Here is a 22746-nt window from a genome sequence, read left to right as displayed (position 1 = left end):
GCTCAAATACTTTTGGTGCATTTTCTTGGAGGATGTTTCTTTGGGGTTAAGTATATTGAGTTGATCATATTTCTACCACTAGTCAAGCTAAAGGATTTGAGTATCAAGAAGAGACTAGGGGTAACACTTCGAAGAAACTAGTCAATTGTTGGTTTTTATTTTATTCTCCATTAGTCCATGTATTGATAAGAAGAGACTAGGTCGAAAGCCGTCTCTGTTGATCAAAATTCTAGTCTTGTGACAAAGGATTGCAATAGTGTGAGTAGGTTTGGAATTGCATTTACCCATCTTTCCAAGTTTTATCAAGATTTTTATTCCATACCAACCCTATTGAGTATTGACTTATTTTGAAGAATTATGGGCCTCATGTGAATTGTATTTGCAGGGCTTTGGATTTATTCACAGTTCAATTTGTTACTTTTTTATGGATCTGAGACTCTAGTTCAAATTACAATCAACCAAACACTATTAGGCAACTAGAATTATAGACACATCTTATAAATTATATCAAATGTCAACCCATCATCTCTCTCAACATCTCACAACTACATTTAAGACAAGATACTTTAATGATACTTTAAGAGATTTACCAAATTACATTGAGTGGTGAATAAAAAGCATTCCAAAGTTAAATATCTAAGACAAAAAATAGGTGAAGAAAATCTTTTAGATGCAAGAACAAGCTGCGACAATTGAGCAAGTAAAGGCAAGGCAGCTAAAGTCGATAACGTCACTAAATATGAGTGTTTGGCCAAGACAATTGGCCATGTATAGTCAGTCATAACATAAAGATGAGAGGATTGTGACCCTGAGACACATTTTCGAATAATAATCAAATATACAAATAAATCTTAGTAACTAATATTGTATTTAATATGCTGCCATAAACTGTTTTAAGTAAAACATTGGTCAAAATTGGCAACCAAACTCATCACCAGCTGCGCTAAGTGTTCTCTAAGATACAGATTCCTGATGTAATTTATCTCAGTGAGTTTGAATCAAGAGAGAAGAAAGACAAGCTGTGAGCTCTGGAAAACCAATATCCTACTAGTAAATGGAAAGTAAGACTGACAATTACAGAGTCAGAAAAATTAGCAGAATCTTCTATGACGAGAGCAGCGTAATCAACGTAGACGGCGCCGAGCCTGAGCCTGTCAAACAGAGAGTTCTCAGACAGCTAACTAAAAAGCCATGAGAGGAGGCCACAGCAGAAGATGCAGAATAATTTAATTTTTCCACAAAGTCGATGGCTAGGAAGAGGATCTCCCGTTCTGATTATGAATCGTTAGAGAGAGTAGACTCGATGAATGGCCGAGAAAGAGCTAGAGCTTGAATTAGAAAGAATGATAACTCCTATATCTTTTAGTTAACTATCTACATTTTTCTTGTTTATCTTTGATCATTGCTGCAAATTCTGCTCTCCATTCAGTAGTTTGCAATTCTGTGCAGAGTATGCTCTGCAGTACCCTCAATTCTTCAGGACTTGCTTTATTCAACAGTCCCTTTAATACTGATCGAACCTCTTCGTCACTTTGATGGTGCCCTTCATTTTCATCCTCTTTCCTATTGATATCAAAAGCAGTTGCACTCGTTTCGCCTGAAGAGAAATTCAATCTTAAAGCAGAACTTTTGCAGTAAGAGTCGTCACCTGAATTTGCAGGTACAGGGTGATGCCGGTGGTTCCAGTACTCCGTACACTGGTGGTTAGGATCAAGACCCTCAATAGCCTAAAATAAGAAATCAGAAGCAAATTATTAACCCAAAAAAATCAGAACAATGTTAAAACCATGGCCCCAGCAAAAAAGCATCAAGAAGGGGCTGACTAGCAACAAACATCAAGGATCATGTCAAGGTAGGTCCTACCTGAATAACATGAGGTGAAAGAAATCCAAACATTTCAAGTCCATTAATTCCCTCCAAAACCTGCAAAGGATGTGTTTCTTCCAATCTAAGGTTCTGTCTTTTGACTTCTTGGATTATTCTCTGTATTACCATGTCCCAGCATTTGGTGGCTGAGACATTAGTGAAACTTTCGCTGGGAGATGCTTCCAACGTCACCTGAATGTAATTCCACAGAATGAACAATTAATACATAAGCAATTATGCCTAGAGCTCTATAAATGAGACCCTGTCCTGCAAAGCTATAATGCTAGTTTTTGAGAAAATGGACTGAATAATTATATAGGTTCTCCTGAATAAATCTCAATTTTTTCACTAGCAGCAAAAAATTACTCTGGGCGAGTTAAAAGAACCAAGTGAATTTTATGTCCCTTCTGAACACTTCACCATGAAACTGGGAAGGTACGCAGAGGAAATTCCAACTTCTGACATTTCATGGAAAACAAAACTACTATGAAACAATGTTGAAACATAGAATCGGAACGGAGGGGGTGACTACCTTGAATAGAGGTCCCAGGAGCCCAGCATCAAGAACTTCTGATATGTAGGTAACAATTTTAGTTGGATTGAGCACACTAAAGAAATAAACTCGGCTTCTAAAACCTGAAGAAATCAGAGAAAATAAATAAATAAGGGAATCCTCTGTATTAAAGCTAATCATCTACTGTTGATTCAAACAAGTTGATGCAATACCTTTTGGAAAAATGGCCTTCTCGCAGTACCAAGGCTTTCCAAACATAATTGTTCCAATACTTATAGGTTCAACACGAGGAACCCATTTCCAAGGAGGACTGAGCGAAGATGCAGGTATCTTTATATCCGAGTGTTTTAGAGCTTCTACTTTTGAGGGATCACTAGATGGAAATTCCGACTGCGATTGTGAAATATCAACTCCAAACAGCTTACTACCATTAGATCTGCACATTCTCACGCCATCTTTTAAACTTGAAGAGTAATCATTAACCGGAGAAGTGTTTGCATGATCAGTGTCAAGTTCCATTAACTCTGGTTCATGTGCTGCTTTACAAACCTTTTTTTCTTCAAATTCCGAAGTATATGTTTCCTCCAAATCAATGAGTAGCTTGTTATCAGTTTCGTGGAGCCCACAACTACCATTCTCATCGGAAATTATTTCAAGATTCAAATCAATGCAGCACTCCTGCCCCACCTTTTCTTCTTTATTTATTACCATAACTTCACTATTTACAATGTCATTCTGACTATCTGAACTAAGGTGGGAAGTATTTAAGCTGAGTGATCCACGATGAGATTCTGACTGCACTACTTCTGAAGAAGCATGACTAGATGAACTGCATGGGACGTCTGTTCTTTTTAGCTTATCTGCTGTTTCCGGGGACCAAGATGGTTTTTCCATTAATCCACCGTCCAAGTCCACCTTAGCTACAGGTTCATTGTCCGTGTCCATTTTACAGTATCTTGAGGCCCATTCTTTAATGGCATCTAATCCCCCTTCTAATGCTTCAACAAGTGTATGCAGATCATTTATACTGAAGCGAAAGAGCACACACCTGTCATCTACTGGACATGAGCAAAAGTTACTAGCATGCTTAAGGCATGAGAACCGATCAGGAGAACACTTGCACGAGGCTGAAGAGAGATATAGGTCGTAGAAGCAGGCATAACACTCTCTCTCACTTTTGCAATCAAGCTCACTTTCCATCTTCTGCAACTTCATATGAGTTGGAAGGCAATTCGTTTTTTGCTCCTCCAGCATCACCCTTGTCTGTAAATATTTTTTTTATAAGAAACGAGAAAAAATACTGACAAAAAGAAGACAGCCTAAAGGCAGGGCCGAGGAGGCCCCCCAAAGATAATAATACAACATGAACTAATGATAAAATCCCTATAGCTCATTCAGTAGTACATTCATATAAACTATGCAGATATATACAGAGGATATAGGGAGGAAAAGAAAGAATGGTTTACCTTGACCACCTTTGTAAGATCCCCATCTCTTCCACACACACTTCTCCATCTTAGATTACTTGGAGTTTTCTTTTCCAAAACTAATAGCTCCCAAAGGGCCTTGGCAGCTTCCTGAGCTGAACCAAATAACAATTTATCATGTGAAAGTGATGTCCTGTGCCGTTGCTCACTATAAAGCTCCACAGCATTTTGTCCATGAATCAACCAGTCAACAGGTGCCACATTTACAGCCTCAGCACAGTTGAAACCACAGTTAAATCCTGCGTGATATGCCCTTGGAAAGGTAAGAACAAACTCCCTGGAATTTTGGACCACTCGATACACAGGTACTCCTTCAGATTTGAGCACTGAAGGAGATAACTGAGTGACCTGTTGCAAGAACAAAGTCATAATTCCTAAGAAGTTTTTCTTTAAAAAAAAGGATAGGGGGAGAGAGAGAATACAACATAATAATGGGACACCTAATGGCTTATATCTGTGACATGAACATTGCAAGAGAATTGAAGATTTGACTGAAAGTTATCCAGCACAGAAAGCTGAAACATATGTCATGGTATTTAAACAGCAGTAAAAGTTATATTCAGTAACTCGTGACTCCCACTCCCAGCATACAGCATTGGCGTTACACCAGGTGTCCCAAGCATCCAATGAATTGAAGTAGGTACGAACATCATTATATTGTTGATAGAAAACAGTCTCATAAACTACATGAAAGACATTTAAATGATATCTATATAAACTAACCAACATTTCTATAAGTGAATCGCAACTAAGGTGAGATGTTTAAGTTTGTGAACCAAAACATTCTAGCACGATTAGGAAACTAATAAAATGATCAAATTACCAATTCATGAAGTAAATCCGGCTGTTCCTCAAACAAATCGGGCAAATGCTTTTTCATTGCAGCTTCCAAAGAAGATGCGTGGCTCCCAGGAACTCCATACCATACTTTTGGATCACCCCAGTGCATATAGTTTAAAGAGTAAAGATGGTGATCTTCAACGTGCTGGAAAAAATCAGAAGAGAAAAAAAACCTGGAATGACTTTTGAGAAAACAAATATTAAATCTTTCATAGACAGTCAGCATATAACCAGATAATCAACAGCACAAGTCAGCATTTTCCAAATGTTTCTTCCAATAAATTGAAGCCCCAAGAACTATATAACTATGCTAAATATCAAAATCCATATTAATGCACAAGAGAGAGAGAGATGCAACAAATGATAAATAAGCAAAAGGCAATAAGGCTTCCATCCCGACAGTATGTACTTCTATAGCCTTCAGATTTGTTTTTTAAATTTCAAGGAATGAAAGGCTATGTAGCATTAATTATTCACTATGTCTGAGCTTTTCTGTTTCATTTAATTGATTCCAGTAGTGAGATACATCTGGTTCAAGTGCAGTGCGCTCAATTTTTCAGAATGGATAATAGTTGTTGTTTCAAAAGCTATTGAAAGGAAAGAGACACTAAAATGTTTCCTTATTTCTACACCTTCTTTGAAGACAACAGGGTCCTTAGCTACTAAATAAGGTAACTGCGAATACATAGATTGAGTTATCATTGTCATTATTAACAAATTACTTTTCCACATTTGATCTAATACTGACATATTCAAACGTTACTTGAAGAAAGGGGGGATTTTAGGAATAAGAGATGTAAAAGAAGTGGTGAATGATTACTTTCGATAAGAGATATTCCTTCCATTCAACAAAAATAATTACAAGAGGAATAGGTGAAGGCAAGGAATCTCCATTCTCCTTAACAGAAGAAGGAGATGAACTTACCCAACAAAATGATGAAAAGCACATTCCGACATAGAGCCATGGCACTAGAACTCCAGATATATCACTTTCCTCACAACACAGAACAGAACCTGGCAAGCGAGGGAAGTTATTAAGATTCCAACCTGACTTTACATATGGATCTGAATTTCCTTCAGTTACCATGGATGAGGCCTTGGGAAAGCCACTGCCAAATGTTGCTGATTCTATATCAGCTCCATAGTAAACCTGCAATATGACATAATTAAACAGTATACTCCCTAACGCACAAATATTTAAGAAATACAAAACTACTAAAAGAAAATATTTCCATACCTCAACCTCATCTGTAGGTTGTTCAACTATTCGCCAGTACTCACCCTCTATATCCTCCACTGAGGGCTCCCATCTCTTGCTAGACTCAAGATCAAAATTCAAATCCTCTGGAGCCTGCTTAATTCCAAAATAACATTCCTTAAAATAGTCTGCATATGCCTGGAAATCTTTGAGTGTGAAGTCTGACCCAGAATTGAATCCAAATTTTTCATCAGACTCAGAAGTAAGATTTGCTTCTACTCCAAGATTGGTGCATCTAGCTGATGTTCCTGTTCTTGAGTGCTTTCTTCTCTTGCGTTTCCGGCCTCTACTTTTCTTCTTCATCGGCTCCCTATTTTGTAACAAATCAACTTGCTGAATACGTGTAGAAAACTTGGCATTTTCCCATATAGATTTCTCCTTGAGAACACACGGTGGATTCCAAGAAGGCGGAGGGACAATCCGACATATACCATAAGATTCTGCTTGAGGACGAATCTTAGCTATATACCCGAGTGTATCTTCAAATTCCTAATGAATATTAAAAGTGGAAAAATGCAAGTTCGTATAAGAGAAACACAAAGACAGCTATAATTCATGCCCCAGATACAAACATCAAACAGAAAAGACTTGCAATAATTTTTCTGATAAAGGATATATTACCTCAACAGTAGGATAAAATACAGGTGCTTCATCAATTAAAGGCCTGCATGCTTCATCCGGGTCCCATCTAGCTGAAATCTGCAACATGACAAGGAGATGCTATTAAAGGGCAATTAAATATTTTTGGCAATGATACTTATCATCAATCACATATATACAAAGAGTGCAAAACATAACCTGGAGGGAAAATATTGTACAAAACTACCTAGCTAAGGAACTGCATCAAGAAGCTCAGTAACAACTCAAAAGAAAAATGTACCAAGGCTCTCTTTTAATCACACAACAATTCAATAATTGCGTAAGAACAAATAATTCTAGCCTTGAAAATAAAAAGACGTCCAGAAAGTTGTGAAATAGAATGTTAAATAGAAAAGCCCTGCACCAACACAAATTGAATAGGGCAAAAGGTAGGTGGTTGGCTATCTTCTTCAGATTTTGTTGAAAGTAATTAACTCACAGGACCAACAAACAAATGGAACGGATTCAACCCACTTGGATACAAGGCATCTAAATTAACTGTAAGTGTACAAGCAAAAGCTTTGACTGAATCGCTCTTATCCATGTCATGCATTTCCCATTTATTACTAAAATTTCTCGGCTCATCAATTGCCACATCATCTAAGAGTGGTGCTATAAAGTTATGTACCTTCTGAAGCTGAGGACTTCCCAACTTCTCAACAGTCTGGTTACTTTTATGACTGCTCTTGGAAAAATGATCCTGGAACAAAAAATCCTATGAGAAATTATAATGTATTGATTTAAATATATGTCTAGTTTAGCATGACAAAAACACATGGACATCCAGAAAAGAAATTAGCTCAAAAATTTTTTGAAAAGCATGAAATGGTAAAGAGAGGAAGAATAGTTTAAAAAAAAACAATCCCCCAAAGTTAGCTCCAGACCCACTTCAAAAAGGCATTCCAGGTGATCGGGCAAGGTGAATATTATGGTGTGAACAATATGCAATTCACTTCAAAAAGTTTGACCATTCCACAATCAGATTTCTATCCCCATCTTTTCCCACAAGGAAACTTCCAAAACTTCTTTAGAAATTGCAAATATAAATCACATCATCTAGAATTTATTGCAAGTCAACCACAGATTTTCATTGACATCCAGGAGCCATGGAAGATGTATTTACAAGGAAATTATTCAAAAGAAGCGCCAGAACAACTTAAAATGTGGGAAAGTCTTGTCTTAATTTTTTCAAGGTAAATAAAATTTAGAAAAAATACCATCAATGTTTTAATATTCAAATGTACTACAAGCAGAAGAAAAAAAATAAGACCTTTGAACTTCTTTTGAGATTGAGAAAGAAATAAATGGACTTTGGACCTTCAGGATAGAAAACCAAAACCTACTCACCGTCTAAATTAATAAGTTTCCTGATAACAAGTTCTTGCAGAGAATCTAGAATTTAGAAGAAAATATATTCTAAGTTTGACATTATCAAATACAGATCAGCATTAACAATAAACATTAGTGGAGATTGTAACTTGAATTTTCTGCAACCAAGCTGATGAATACTGCCATGATTTAGATTCCTAGAGGATGAATTGATGATTAAAAGAAAAAAGAATGACCTCTGATTCTATATTTTAGATGTAGATTACAGTGCCCAAGGGCCCAGGATATCAAAACAATATTTAAATCAATCATCACAAAAAACATCGCCAACGTGAATTTGTCCTCAACTAGTGACAATTCAACATCTAAACATGACCAAGCAGCAAATCGAAAAATTATAACTAGCAAACAGGAAAGCATATGATCACCTAGTAAACAAAATCTATAAATTTTTAAAAGGAGAAAAAAAAGGTTAAACAAGTAAAATCTATAAATTTTATTCTAGAACGGAAGGAGAAAAAGATCTGTGAAATCAAAAGGTCAGATGGTAAAATAGAATATATTTACCTGAATAACATGGATAAATAATTACAACATACACACAATTTCAATTACATGAAAAGAAATCAGAAATCTCACCCCTCTTGCATGAGAATCTTCTGCGAATTTACTCTGGTCCATCGCCTGCAATGTTGTGAAAACCTAATTCATCAACAGTACATACAGAATTTAAACCCGTTTGGAAAAGTATGAAAATCTGCAAAATTATTAGAAAAATTAAGGCCCTGCATGCGCATAATTAAGCTATCTTCATCAATTGCATATCATATTCAGGACGGAAGCAATAAATCTGGTGCTTACCACCAATTTAAGCGAGCTACAAAAGCAAAAGCATTCTGGGAAGGAATGTTTCTCGATGGGGGGTTGATTTACGAAATCACAGACTTGGGAATAATGACTGAATTTTTAAGGGAAAAAAACCTAAAAGAATATTCAATTACATGTGTTAATTCAAACCCAGTTTCTAAAATATCAAAAGACAACGAAAAATACCCAATATCGAAATCGAATGGACGAAAAGTTTTATTAAATAAATAATTGACCCAGTAAACGGAAATTGTTTGGTTAGGAAGAAACGGACAATCAAAACGATTTCATTCGCAAACAGTGTAACATGGAATAGAACCCCCCCTCCTCACAAAAATTAAAAAACCAAACGAAAAGTAAAAGTAAGAATAGGCAAACGCAAAACGCAATCCATTGTTTGTAGAGAAAGCTTCAACTGAAAAAAGAGAAAAAAATAAAAAATACACGCAGAAACGGAATAAAATAAACAGACAAATCAAAAGTAAATAAAGGGTACCTCAATCTCAACAAGGGTAAAGACCCAAAGGGGTGAGGATGAATTGAAACCGAAACCCAAACCCAAACCCAAACCACAATCTTTCTCTCTCCTCGAAAGTTAATTACGAAAAAATTCTTGACATATATTATGAGAATACAAAAAAAAAATGAGGAATTTGGGGGTAAAGTAAATAAGGCAAGGAAGAATAATAAATGGGAGGTGGTTTTGGAATTCCCGGAATGGAATCGATGAATTGGTGAATTGTGAATTGTGAAAGAGAAGAAGAACAAAAGGGAAGAGAAGGGCTGAGATTAAAGAACGAGAGAGAGAGAGAGAAAAGCCGCTAAAAGCACGCAGTTTAACGGAAAGCGGTGGAAACTGAAACCAGCCAAGGCAACAAGTAAAAGTGGGAGATAGAGATTAGAGATTAGAGATTAGAGACTAATTTTGCTCGAATTACAGTCCTTTATCGTACAAAGTACTCACGAGCAGGATTGCAATTCAAGCAATTGAACAGAAAAAGATGAGAGTTCACGAATACAATTTCTATCGTATAAATGGAAGCTTTGAATCCTGTTTTGATTCTGATTCCTACTTTCTCTACAATTTCTAGGTCCATCAGTTTACGATTGAAAATAATATTATCTCACTTTACTTTATGGGAATGAATTTGAAATAAAAATAAATTGAGAATGGTCAATTTATTTACTATTTATTTTTTCTAACGGATTAGAAATACATTATTGTACCCATCCTTTTTAATTGCAATAATAATTAATTTAATTTAATTTATTACTATGATAGTAATTATCTTTTATTATATAATTTATTTTATATTAATAAATAATGAATAATAAAATTACATTGACTAAAATACCTTTTTTTAAGTACAAATGTAAGGTGGGGTTCGAACTCACGATATCTTATTAGAGATACTGAGTTATGCTCGTTTTTGCAACTAAAATGTAGGACAACCGCTATGTAATATAAAATCTTGTTATTTTAATATTTAATAATAATACATTGTATTTTAAAAATCTATTTGTATTAATTAATAATAACAAAGTAAAACTACAAAATTAAATAAATATTTCTAATCTTTTTAATAAAATTACATCAGCTAATAATTAAAATTTTATAAATTTTTATTTGAAGAAAAATTATTAATAGTATAAATGAAAAGTAAACCATAGTATAAAATAATTAATTAAAAATGTATAAATGAAAAGTAAACTATAAAAGTATAAAATAATTAATTAAAAATGTTGTAGGTGTTACCAACAGACGAGAGATAAAAGTAAAAGTTGTAAAATAATTATGATAAATGTGTGGGGCCACAAAATAAGGAATGAGATGTAATTGATGAGATTGCAGCAGAAATAATATTATATTATAGAATTTGATGATGGTCCTATCTATACAATTTGGTAAACACGAGTATTCCCTCTTTGTTTTATATTTGGTTAAATTACAAACTTGGTATGAAATTTATATTGGTCTCTAATATTTATTTGAAATTAAAAAATTTACAATAATTACCTATAGTTTTAATTTTATGTCTAGTCTTTATAAAAGGGTATAAATTTGTTATTTTGTATTTAACAAGTACTAATTATTCGACTTTTTTTTTCATTAATTAATTTATTATATATAAATTGAACTTTTAACCTAATAAAATTTTATATTTTAAAATTTGTGACCAACAAGTTGGTTGATTTTAAAAGATGTTGAATATATTAACGATTATTATTAGATACAAAATTGAAAATTCATAAATCTATTAGACATAAATTTGAAATTTAGGAACCTATTAAACATTTTCTATAGTTAGTCCCTATTAACATAAAATTGAAAGTTCGGAGATATATTTTAAAATATTTATTAGACACGGACTTTAAAATTCAAGGACTAAATTCATAATTTAACATTAATATTTTATGGTTAAATTATCAATTTAGTTCAATTCTGTTTATTTCATTTATGGATTTTATAAAATTTTAATTTTGTTATTGAAATTGAAGGATAGGATTTTTTTAGTAGAACAAAAATATGGATCAGCAATAAGATATTTTAAACGTTGAACTTATGTTGACCCTTGAACTTTATTAACTTTAGTATATCTTTTTAACTCTAATATTGTTGATCCTATTAATTAATTTGACGCTCGTGTATCGTGCTAACATATTAATTAGGGATCATGTGACGGGACTAGCTAAAGCATGCTAAATGGACTAATTTCAAGCACGGTGTAGGGCTTAGATAATTGGACTTTTATTTATTTATTTTATTATTATTATTATTATTTTTTATAACGGACTTTTACTTTGTTAAGTGGGCTAATTTGCATGACCACATTGAAATAGTCCATTTACTAATCATGATTAGGTGATCCCTGGTTAATGTAACAAGCATGCCATCGTTAATTTACTGAGTTGACGATAACGGCATGTTAAACACAAATTTAAAAAAAAAAATAAACGTAATTGATTTTTTTTTAATTATAGACTAAATATACGTAGCTTTGAAGTTTATTAATCAAATTTGTAATCGTGATAAATTATTTAATAGAAATCTAACACCGGTGCATTTTTTTTTTAATTTACCAAAGTAATGGGTATTCATGTAATGTCATAAATGCATTTTAAAATTTTCATTTGATTTCCTCTCATAAATTTAGACACACTATAATTTAAATAGAGTTGTCGTTTACAAAATCCATAATTTTACATTAACAATTTAATCAAATATTTAAAAAATGAGAATAACGAGATGTTGTCTTTTCTTTTTGAGTTAATTTTAATTTTATTCTAAAAACTATGGGCTCGTTTCTCTTTTTTGTTTTTTAATAAATAAAAATAGAAATACAAGACCTCCAACATCTATATTATTGTTGGAACAAATTAGAAACTGAAACAAGAAACGACAAATTTATTTGTATTGTTTTCAAAATTTCAATATAATTTTTATAACGTTTCGAAACAAGAAACATAATAGTTGTTTCTTAATAAATTTGGAAACAATAAATAATAAATGGGAACGTTACCAAATGAATAATATTTTCCACGTTAAAAATAAAAACTGTTTTTAAATTACATATCAGTTACTATTATTACTATTATGGTCAATCAAGTTCTAGTTTAATTATTATTTACAATTATATGATAATGTCAATTTTTTCCTTCCCTATAAGGATAGAGTCAATAACCATAGCTGAAATGGTTAGATATAACGAAAAACTGGAGATTCGAATTTTCTTCTCCTATGCTTTTTCAAAAAAAAAAAAATGAACAAGAACAAGAACAAAGATCGAAAAATTTTATCCTCGTCTAGATTTCGAGTACTGGAGCTTGATTTTAAAAGTTCGCAAAAATGACACCATTCAAATTACCTATGTCAAACTCAAAAACATAACAGATTCAAAAGAAATGTTAAATTATGTTATTTTGAAAAGAAACAAATGTTGTAACAGATATTAAATATGAAATTTATGCTGTAAAGTGAAATTTTTAATAATAATAGTATTTTGTTGCGGATGAAATCTAAGTGGATGACGTGTCAAGTATTAGGAGAAACAGTAGGGCACTGGACCACACGCAGTTAGGAACATATGCTGGAGTCTTGTACGGGTACGTCGCCATTAAAGTCGTACGGAGAGCACGTTGCAAGCTCCAACCCGTAGCCTTCAGCAAGGAAGGACAAACCAGTAGGTGGAGGTGCCACCCACCAAATGTTGAGGATGCCTATCCTCACCCGATGTGCGTCCTTGCTACCAAAACCATCGTCATTCCTGGTCGGCCACCAACGTTTATAAAAGGGAAAGACCCCAACATCAAAGGGTAGGTGAGAAATATGTCACTAAAATCTATAAGGTGTCTACTCATATTTATTACTGTGATTACTGACTTGATCGTCGTAGTGGACCTCGCCAAGACTTACCGCGAATAATATTTTTATTTTTTATTTAATCTATATATATATATAGTATGGAGTAGATGTATGGTGGGCAAAAAATAGGAACGACCAAAATAGAAGCAAGTTTTCACATAGACCGGAATCATCTCGACATTTGTCAAGATATATAAGATAAATAAATTAGGATGAGAACCTACAAACATTCAATGGGTAGAGATTTATATTGTAACATATGATTAGATTATCGACATTGAGGAAGATAACAAATATATGGGTAAAGGGTCCCATTATTGTTTTACTATATTTAGGTCGGCTCCTATCCTAGAAAATAAAAAATAATTATCACATCAAATAAACAAACCAAATTGTCAATAACATATTTTATCGTATCATAATAGATATTTTATGAACGGTATACAAATACGTAGCTAATCATTGTCCAATATCGAAAAATATAAAAATAGATATCTTTTCTTTTCTATGATAAGTCGTCAATTTTTTAACAACAGTAAAGGTAAGATTAGTCATAATCGGTGATGAGTCAAATATTTTCATTTTTGAAATATATTGTGATAGTAATTATTTTAACATAAACGTGCACACGAAGCTAGTAGTTAAAGGACATATTAGTAATTAAGGTATATATTCCTACCAAAGTTGGTCTAGGGTTCAAATTTTCACATTAAAAAGGAAAACTATTTTAATGAAAACACATATAGGTAAATATCCTATAAAATGAAACTTTACAACATTGACATGTTTTGAAATCACGGGAGTTCCGAGCGGAGGACGCGTAAAATTACAACTACAACCAAGCAGCACAAATTAAGAAACGAAACGGTGCGTTTTGAATCAGGCCCGGCTATGGCGATGCGAAGGAATTGTTGGGCTTATGTTTCAGCACCTTGACAATGGAGATCACATCGATGAGAAGAAGAAGACAGAGGCCGACGAAGGAAGCAATCAGCGCCCCGGCGCCATGGTCGCAGTAGGTCGAGAATTTGTCGCAGATCTTGTTCCATCTGGCGTGCTTATTTCCGTTCTTTCCGAGCGCCGCCATGAAGGTGGCCGCGCCGTCGCCCGCCGACGCCAGAGCCACCGTCGCCTGCCGCCATCAGTTTACGAGACAAATTTAATTGATGTTGCAGAATGCAGATGAATTAGAAGAAGAAGGTGGATTGGAATTGGGATTAGGGCATGTTTAATTACCATGTCCAAAATGGCGATAATCGGAAGACGGAAGCCATGGAAATGTAGATTTGGTCCAAAAATGTCTAGGGCTATCATTATCCAGTTGTGTAGAGTGGCCATTCCATTTGCTATCACGAAGAATCTGCAACATTAAATTAAATATATCCCCAAATTTTACGATTCAACGTCCACGCATAGATATCCATTAATAAATAACAAATGAATTGAGAAAGAAAAAATAAATAAATTGTAAAATTAAAAAATAAAAAAAGGTAGAAGATGGGAAAGAAAATTATTTTGATCGAGTATTATTTCATTTTCATAAGGTTTCCGTTTTTTATTTTCAGTTTATTTGTATCTTTCACTTCGTTCTATATAGAAATTTTAGAAATAAATAACGAGTTAATTTAGTGACGATTTTATTTCTATTTTCCTAACGTCAATGGATTAAAAAAGAATAAAGCAATAATTTTATTTATATTTTGAAATAGATTGAAAACGGGAATGAGGAAAAAAATACTTATTTGTGTTTTAAAAATTTCTCTGCAATTTGGAGAATGCTGCTAATAATAGAAACAGGCAAACATCAATATCAAATGAAAGATAAATTTATTGGCAAAATCAAGATTCTTTCTTTGTTCAATGAAAAATAAATAAATAACTAAAATTTTCCTTATAAAAAGGAGAAAATAAAAATAAAAACTAGAACGTTAAGGGACAACGCGTGAGAGTGAGAGATCGAACTTATGACCTTTTGGTTAGATTATCTTTAAACTATGCTTGCAGCTAAAGCGAAACAATCTTGTCTGGCAATCCTTCGATATTTGATAATAAAATAAATGTCCAAGTAAAGATTTTTTTTCTTTTTTAAATAATGAATGATCAATTTTTGAACGGTAAGAGATAGGAGAGGAAACTGACACAAAAGCGGGGGTGTGGTGAAAGCGAGCGGCTACAGTGGCAGTGAGTGGGGCGGTCCCAATGGTGGCAACAACCACAGATTTGGTCTCCTTATTCAGAGCCATCACGAGAGTTGCGGAGGCCGTGGCAAAGGAAGCCACCAACCTCACCGCAACCAACCCCCATCGACTGTTCCTCGCCTTTGCCCTTGCAGCCGCCACATCATGGACATGGACATTGTACTCGCCGCCGCCGTCTGATTTCACTGCTGCTTCAGAAGCCATGGAATTCGGAATTTTAATGTATGTTTTCTTGTTCTTTTGGATGGGATGGGAAGAAATATATATATATATATATGAGATGGTAAATGCTGAGTTTGAGAAGTAAAATTAAACAAGCTTTTTCTTTGGATGGTATGACTCTGTTGTTTCCTAATGTCGTCATGTTTTGGTGCGTGGTTTGGAAAATTGGGATGTATCAAGGCTAATTGGTCTACACCCAATCATATCTACTTTCCCCGCATTTCATCCCCTACATCACCAAACAAGCCCAAATTACAAACCCACCCTCTAAATCCAACTTGGAAACACAGGCTAATTTATTGTTGTGTTTCGTCATTCCTTGATCTAGCCAACTCTCTCGTCCACATATTACACTTTGCCATTGAGAATTCTCTAAATGTTCATGTCACAAATACAAGGAGTTGAGGACAGATGGAGTGCTTGTATAATTTATCTTTTAAACGTGGCAGTGGTGGCACTACTTTTCAGTTTGCCTCTCGCTGATGTGCACAATTGGAGGGTGACATGTTGCCACGTTTCGCCACCTGGCCGTGTGTTCAAGAAAACAACACATTACTCAGAAATTAAATCTTAACAAACCTATAATATCATCATTGTATCTCAAAATTAATTGTTGAAGAAGAGGAGTACTAGTCTATATATATATTATAAACTTTTATCGAGTCTTTTATCTCTTCAATGTATGATATTTAATAAATAAAATATCTATTACTAAAGGACAGGAAGTTCTGCCTATAAATTACCTGGAATCTTTCTTTTAATAACTTAATTATTAGATTAAAAAAAATTTTAACACGATTTTGGTTGATTTACTTTAAATTTTTGTTCAAAACACCCGTTTCTTTTCAACTTTCGTCCTGTGACTAATTTGGTTAATTTAATGTACATATATCTTTTAGATCATAATTTGAATTCGACGCTATATAGGCCTCTTAACTTTATAATTTACTAGCAAGCAATTACTTCAATATCGTTAGACAGAGGATTCATCAATAATACTCCAAAAATGAATTTCTTAAAATTTAAACATAACTTTGTATTAAATCAATATAAATGTTTTGAAATTACAGAAAAATTAAATAAACTAAACTTAAAAATTATAATAAAAATAAACCAAATATCAAGTAGAAATAACAAAATAAGGTGCAGTTGCAGTTGCAGCACATAATAATAATAATAATGAGAGGCATAAGAACGCCATTTCGTCTTCTCCCGGCCGCCTTAGTATTTCTTTTCAACTGCTTCGTCTTTCGTCTCACTGCATCTCTGCCGTTGGCCGCCGCCGTCGCCGTCGGATATGGATACCGAATTGGATCGGTGGACGTTGATCCGGCCGGAAAGTCGCTGACCGCCGATCTTCACCTCATCAGAAGTTCCTCCGTTTATGGACCCGATGTTCACACACTCATCCTCCAAGCCAGGTAAATCGTACACTACTTATTTTTATTTTATTTTAAAATTTACCTATAATTTCTCATTTATGTACCAAAAATAAATAAATAAAAATGATTGAGCCCTGAGTTATATAAGTATTTTTCCCCTGTTTTAGTATTTTCCCTGCTTGTATTTTCTTTTTTCTTTTAAGGAAATTTATCTTGAATTTTTTGACAGACTAACCTAAAAATTCGTGCATTAATGAAATACGTATAGTTTTTCTTAATTGAGTTTTGTTGGGAGGATTAAATCATTACTCAACTCGAAAGGTAGATTAAACTAATTGTATTAGGTAAATTTAATTCATATATTGAAAATCTAATAAGGTTTTTTTTTTTATCTTTTGCCAACAATCCACGGAATTACTTTTATGATCCTGTTGGGAACTCGTGAAAATTCTTGCTCTATCGCTCTCACCCTTCTCCCTGTATTCCCTTCCAAAAAAAATATATTCTCTTTCTCGCTATCTCTCACTCTGTATTGCTCTCGATCGTGCTCTCTTGGTCTCCCATCTTCTTTGCACTCACTTGTCTCTTCCATTCACTATATTTTTTAGTGCAACATGTGGAGAGAAGATCGAACTCACAATTTCTTAATTAGAAATATATATGAATCATCGTTGAGCTATATTCGCTTTGACAAAACTGTATAGCCGTCAACACTGACAAAATGTTAGAAAAACTTGTTTCTAAAAAAGTTGATATCATTTTAGCTGAAATTTTAGGTTTTTACATCAAATTATCCCATTTATCTCTTACCTTTATTTTAAGTAAGTGAATTCTAATACTAACTTTTTAGTTTCACCGAAGTAAAATATAAAATCGAGGGAAGGTTAAAAGCAATCTCACTATTTAAATCGGGTCTTAAAATCTATTAATTAATACTGATTAAGATCAGTTTCTCGTTATTGGTTTTTTGTTTTTTAATCATTAACTATTAATTAATACTAATATAATATTATTAAAATGTGAGTATTGCAGTTTCGAAACCAGAGACCGGTTGAGAGTACGAATAACAGACTCAACGCGCGAAAGATGGGAGATACCCGACCAGATAATTCCCCGCCGATCGAACTTCCGATTCCATTCCCTGCTGGAAGTCACCGTCGACTCGCCGGAAACCGCCTTCATCTCTGATCCTACTTCCGACCTTGCTTTCAGCCTCCGCAACACCCTGCCGTTCGGCTTTTCCGTGTTCCGACGGTCCTCCGGCGATGTCCTCTTCGACACGGCTCCCGATTTCTCCGATCCGGGGACTTTTCTCGTCTTCAAGGATCAATACATTCAACTATCCTCCTCGCTTCCCAAGGATAGATCCTCTCTGTTTGGCATTGGCGAGCAAACCAGGGAATCGTTCAAGCTCGTGCCGAATAAAACCAAAACCCTAACGCTTTGGAACGCCGACATCGGCAGCGTCAATGTTGATGTCAACCTCTACGGTTCGCATCCGTTCTACATCGACGTCCGGTCGCCGTCTCGCGATGGTAAAGTGACGGCAGGGACGACCCATGGAGTTATGCTGCTGAATAGTAATGGCATGGATATTATATACTCTGGCGATAGGATTACGTACAAGGTTATCGGTGGAATCATTGATTTGTACTTCTTTGCGGGTCCGTCACCGATCTCGGTGATGGATCAGTATACTGAGCTTATTGGGCGGCCTGCACCCATGCCCTATTGGTCATTTGGTAAGTGTTCCTACTGATCATTCTTGATGTCTGTGGGGTTATCTTTGGATTTAGTCTCTTTCGGGAAGCAGTTAGCTTTTGAATTTGCAGGTTCTTTCTTTCTGCAATTGTGCATCAAACATAAAACTTCAATTTATATTGAATAGAAGACTTTTACAAGAAATGAAGAATTTGAATTGAAACTGATATTTCGACCTTTGATTTTGTATTGTTTAATTGAGTTTTTCCTGACTCTGAGTGGATAGATAAGAAAGAGATTATTGAATATTGATATAACTTAAAAGCAAATTCAGACCCAAGTGAACTGATACTAGCTAATTGCTTGCTCTAATCAATTTGTTAAAAGGAAAGCTCGAGCATTCATTGAGAATTGAGACTCTAATTTATCATTTAGTTGAGCTGTTCATTTCTTTTTTAATCATCCTATGGAACGAGTAACATGTAAACTAAAATTTCCTACGTGAAGGATTTCACCAATGTCATTTTGGCTACAAGAACGTTTCTGACATTGAGAGTGTTGTCGCTCATTATGCCAAAGCCGGTATACCTCTTGAAGTTATGTGGACAGACATTGATTACATGGATGGGTTTAAAGATTTTACTTTTGATCCCATCAATTTTCCAGTGGAGAAGATGAAGAAATTTGTTGATAACCTTCACCAAAATGGACAAAAATATGTGCTCATCTTGGATCCCGGTGTGTTTTTTAGCAGTGCAATTATTTTCATATATGGAAATATTTATTTCATTTTCCTTTCTTCCATCTGTTTCTATTTATTGGGAGTAATGTGACAAGTTTCTTGACATTTTTCCGGTCTACAAACAGTGCAACTAATGTATTTTCTCACACTGTTATGTCCTGCAGGTATCAGTGTAAATAAGACATATGGAACATTCATCCGAGGAGCAAAAGCTGATATATTTGTAAAATATGACAGGGTTCCATACTTGGGCAAGGTTTGGCCTGGACCTGTTTACTTCCCTGATTTTGTTAATCCAAACACTGAGATATTTTGGGGTGGTGAGATTAAATTATTTCGAGATATTGTTCCGTTTGACGGTCTTTGGATTGATATGAATGAGATATCAAATCTTATAACTTCTTCTACCAGCCCATTTTCTAAACTTGATAACCCTCCTTACGAGATTAACAATGCTGCAGTATTACGTTCCATTAACAATGAGACTGTGCCAGCATCAAGTCTTCATTTTGGTAACTTGACAGAGTATAATACTCATAACTTATATGGTCTCCTAGAGTCAAGGGCTACTCATGCCTCTTTAGTAAAAGTAACGGGCAAAAGGCCTTTTGTTCTGTCAAGATCAACTTTTGTAGGCTCGGGGAAGTACACAGCTCATTGGACTGGAGATAATGCTGCGACATGGAATGATTTAGGATACACAATTCCATCCATTTTAAACTTTGGACTCTTTGGAATTCCAATGGTTGGTTCTGACATATGTGGATTTTTTGGAAATACGACCGAAGAGCTCTGCCGACGTTGGATTCAGGTGAAAGTTCGCTCAACATTTTCTTCTTTTTAATTATAGACAATGTTTGGAAGATGGTTTTTTCCAAAACACTGAAGTTGCCTTCTTTTGGTAGGAAAGTTCCGCAGCAATAGCTTTGAAGATGGTAGAACTTACTGAAATCAAAACTTGTTCAACTTTTGCAGTTAGGTGCATTTTACCCTTTTGCCAGAGATCATTCTGATAAATTCTACATTCGTCAAGAGCTCTATCTTTGGGATTCAGTCGCTGCAACGGCCAAGAAGGTGCTTGCGCTTCGTTATCGCCTACTTCCTTACTTCTACACTTTGATGTATGAGGCACATAGAAAGGGAACGCCCATTGCACGCCCTCTCTTCTTCTCATTCCCTCAGGATATCAAGACCTATGAAATCAACTCTCAGTTTCTACTTGGTAAAGGTGTATTGATTTCTCCAGTTTTGAAGGAGGGAGCTATTTCTGTTGATGCATATTTCCCGGCAGGAAACTGGTTTAGCCTCTTCAATTATTCGGAATCAGTGAGTGTAAAGTCAGGGCAGCAAGTCACTCTTGATGCACCTGCTGAACATATAAACGTCCACGTCAGGGAAGGAAATATTTTGGCGTTACATGGGGAGGCGATGACGACACGAGCAGCCCGAAAGACCGCATTCAAGCTCTTGGTAGTCGTCAGCAATGGTCAAAGCAGCAGTGGAGAGGTTTTCTTGGATGATGGAGAAGTTGTGGAAATGGGAGAGAAGGGAGGAAATTGGAGTCTGGTAAGATTTCATAGTAAAGCAGTTGGGAGTAAGTTACTGATCAAATCTCAGGTTATAAATGGAGGATTTGCATTGAGCCAAAAACTGATAATTGACAAAGTGGCCTTTATAGGTTTTGAAAGGCCTAAGAAAATGGGTGGGTTTGGTTTAAAGATAAGCAAAGGAGCAAACTTGAATGGAAACTCAGCCATCAGAAAAACCTACGAGTACTCGGGAAAGTTTGTTAATGTTAAGATCTCAGCACTGTCAATTCCTATTTGGGAGGAATTCAAATTGGAGTTGACATTCCATTAACGCCCCAATAATATGATAATAATATGATGGCAATCATAATGATATGTGTTATCTTAATAAAGTGATAGCTCGATTGACAAAACAGACTCTTTTCAGTCTTTCAACTATGCATTTCGTGATTATTTTATACTGCAGGTTGAATAGACTTATGGGCCTAAATTCTGCTGGAGATTGAGGATTAGCAATGGTTTCATTACTGTTCATGATATTGAGGCATAAGTTTTGTTGCATCATTTTTTGTTTTGAAAAAGCAAGAGTAGGAAGAAAAAATTAGAGAGTGGCACAAACTTTAGAAAAGAGAGAAAAAATTCTCAAAATTTAAGGTGAAAATAAGACTAATGGAAATATACTCTCCAAGTGATTGACCAAGAATCACTTAAAAGTTAAAATAAGACGAAAAGAAAAACAATTTTGAAAACTAAAACAATAACGATTTTAAAGACTAATTTTCTGACCGAGAATCACTTAAAGTGATTTTTTATTTTTTCGATTTTTTATTTTTCCAAATTCACTTGTGAATCGAATATTCTATTTTATCTATTTTAAAATGGAAGTAAATTTAGCATGAGTAAAAGTGATTCCAACAATGTCGCTGGACAAACATAGGTGAGGGTCGATTTTAGATTCAAACCAACGTCGACCACCGACAAGTCCCAGTTTAGTCCACGAGAGGTTGGAGAAATTTTCAAGAATGGCCTAAATTTCTGTGCACTGATGCGATATGTTTGATTTTTGAATTTTTTTAACCTTTTCTGAGTATCAGCTTCATTTAAATATTTGTTTGGGAGAGAATCATGAAAATGTTAATTGTTTTTTTGTTAGATTTAGTCAATTTATAGCTGATGTGTGTGAGAGATTTGATTTGATGTCATATATATCTTTCGAAAGAGATAACCTCTAAAAATAGAAGTGGTAAGAAGAAGATTGGTCTTTATTGTCAGAGCTAAATATTTTTTGTGAACGGATTTCATAAATCTTACCTGGCTTTTCAGCTTTTGTGTAATGATTACACTCGAGAATGGTTATTCTTCTTGTTCGGCTGCAGTTTTTTATTTTCTCTCTTTTTTCTACTTTTTGGGTATCAGAGTGATAGAGAGAAATACAAAAGATAATAGTAATAGAAATATAAAATATATTAATAATGTCAAAGTGAGCATAATTTAGCGGTAATTGACATATATCCACAATCAAGAGATTGTGAGTTCGATTCCGACCCCTACATATTGTATTAAAAAATATATATATATACTAGATATATATGTGATACTAACTATTTATAGATACTAGCAATAGAGATATGAGACATACTCGGAGAGAACAAATTTTTAAAAGTATAAAATATTTAAGTCATCGCATCCAATTTTGTGTGGTGGGTGAAAAAGCTTAAAGGTCTTTGCTTTTTATTTTGGTAATAAAAATACCTTTTAGAAGCAGCCGAGCCATTGACTAAAATACATACCTCGTTTACCGATAAAAAA

General features: G+C 34.5%; 3 protein-coding genes across 13 annotated transcripts; 1 reads left to right on the top strand and 2 right to left on the bottom strand.

Moving 5' to 3' along the window:
* Positions 1-839: 839 nt before the first annotated feature.
* On the bottom strand, positions 840-9820 carry LOC111012533 (lysine-specific demethylase JMJ18). Of its 11 annotated transcripts, none has more exons than XM_088121383.1 (13): positions 9297-9820; positions 8795-8914; positions 8573-8635; positions 7233-7319; positions 6587-6664; positions 5945-6454; positions 5633-5857; positions 4691-4852; positions 3847-4215; positions 2593-3643; positions 2399-2502; positions 1864-2058; positions 840-1727 (listed from the first exon to the last, which is right to left on the bottom strand). In XM_088121383.1, exons 3-13 carry the CDS (start codon positions 8612-8614, stop codon positions 1371-1373), a joined length of 3180 nt encoding a protein of 1059 aa, XP_087977509.1. In that variant the 5' UTR covers positions 8615-8635; positions 8795-8914; positions 9297-9820; the 3' UTR covers positions 840-1370. The 11 variants fall into 11 exon arrangements, with proteins under 11 accessions (XP_087977509.1, XP_087977508.1, XP_087977514.1 ...); XM_088121382.1 differs by having other exon boundaries at positions 8573-8617; XM_088121388.1 differs by lacking the exon at positions 9297-9820 and having other exon boundaries at positions 840-1563; positions 1649-1727; positions 8573-8617; positions 8795-9261.
* Positions 9821-13798: 3978 nt separating this feature from the next.
* On the bottom strand, positions 13799-15949 carry LOC111012649 (CASP-like protein 1B2). The gene is made up of 3 exons (XM_022286875.2): positions 15303-15949; positions 14400-14523; positions 13799-14295 (listed from the first exon to the last, which is right to left on the bottom strand). Exons 1-3 carry the CDS (start codon positions 15563-15565, stop codon positions 14053-14055), a joined length of 630 nt encoding a protein of 209 aa, XP_022142567.1. The 5' UTR covers positions 15566-15949; the 3' UTR covers positions 13799-14052.
* Positions 15950-16747: 798 nt separating this feature from the next.
* LOC111012740 (alpha-glucosidase) lies at positions 16748-21395 on the top strand. Its single transcript, XM_022286991.2, has 5 exons — positions 16748-17004; positions 17998-18707; positions 19174-19404; positions 19573-20219; positions 20384-21395. Exons 1-5 carry the CDS (start codon positions 16763-16765, stop codon positions 21266-21268), a joined length of 2715 nt encoding a protein of 904 aa, XP_022142683.2. The 5' UTR covers positions 16748-16762; the 3' UTR covers positions 21269-21395.
* The last annotated feature ends 1351 nt before the right edge of the window (positions 21396-22746 follow it).

The sequence above is a fragment of the Momordica charantia genome, assembly GCF_013281855.1.
Source record: "Momordica charantia cultivar OHB3-1 chromosome 3 unlocalized genomic scaffold, Mcharantia_2.0 BLBB01000003.1, whole genome shotgun sequence".
Lineage (NCBI taxonomy): Eukaryota > Viridiplantae > Streptophyta > Magnoliopsida > Cucurbitales > Cucurbitaceae > Momordica > Momordica charantia.
Note: the sequence above shows the minus strand (reverse complement) of the source record. Positions and strands in the feature narration are given on the sequence as shown.

Bases quoted from the DNA above. Each gene is read 5' to 3' on its own strand.
- LOC111012740 (XM_022286991.2), top strand. From the start codon at position 16,763: ATGAGAGGCATAAGAACGCCATTTCGTCTTCTCCCGGCCGCCTTAGTA. The intron at 17,005-17,997 runs GTAAATCGTACA...TGAGTATTGCAG, and splicing joins ACACTCATCCTCCAAGCCAG to TTTCGAAACCAGAGACCGGT. The intron at 18,708-19,173 runs GTAAGTGTTCCT...TCCTACGTGAAG, and splicing joins CATGCCCTATTGGTCATTTG to GATTTCACCAATGTCATTTT.
- LOC111012533 (XM_088121383.1), bottom strand. From the start codon at position 8,614: ATGGACCAGAGTAAATTCGCAGAAGATTCTCATGCAAGAGGG. The intron at 6,665-7,232 runs GTACATAACTTT...GTCATGTTGCAG, and splicing joins GAAGTCCTCAGCTTCAGAAG to ATTTCAGCTAGATGGGACCC. The intron at 3,644-3,846 runs GTAAACCATTCT...AAATATTTACAG, and splicing joins ATCTTACAAAGGTGGTCAAG to ACAAGGGTGATGCTGGAGGA.
- LOC111012649 (XM_022286875.2), bottom strand. From the start codon at position 15,565: ATGGCTTCTGAAGCAGCAGTGAAATCAGACGGCGGCGGCGAGTACAAT. The intron at 14,524-15,302 runs GTCAGTTTCCTC...TTAATGTTGCAG, and splicing joins CACCACACCCCCGCTTTTGT to ATTCTTCGTGATAGCAAATG. The intron at 14,296-14,399 runs GTAATTAAACAT...TGATGGCGGCAG, and splicing joins TTATCGCCATTTTGGACATG to GCGACGGTGGCTCTGGCGTC.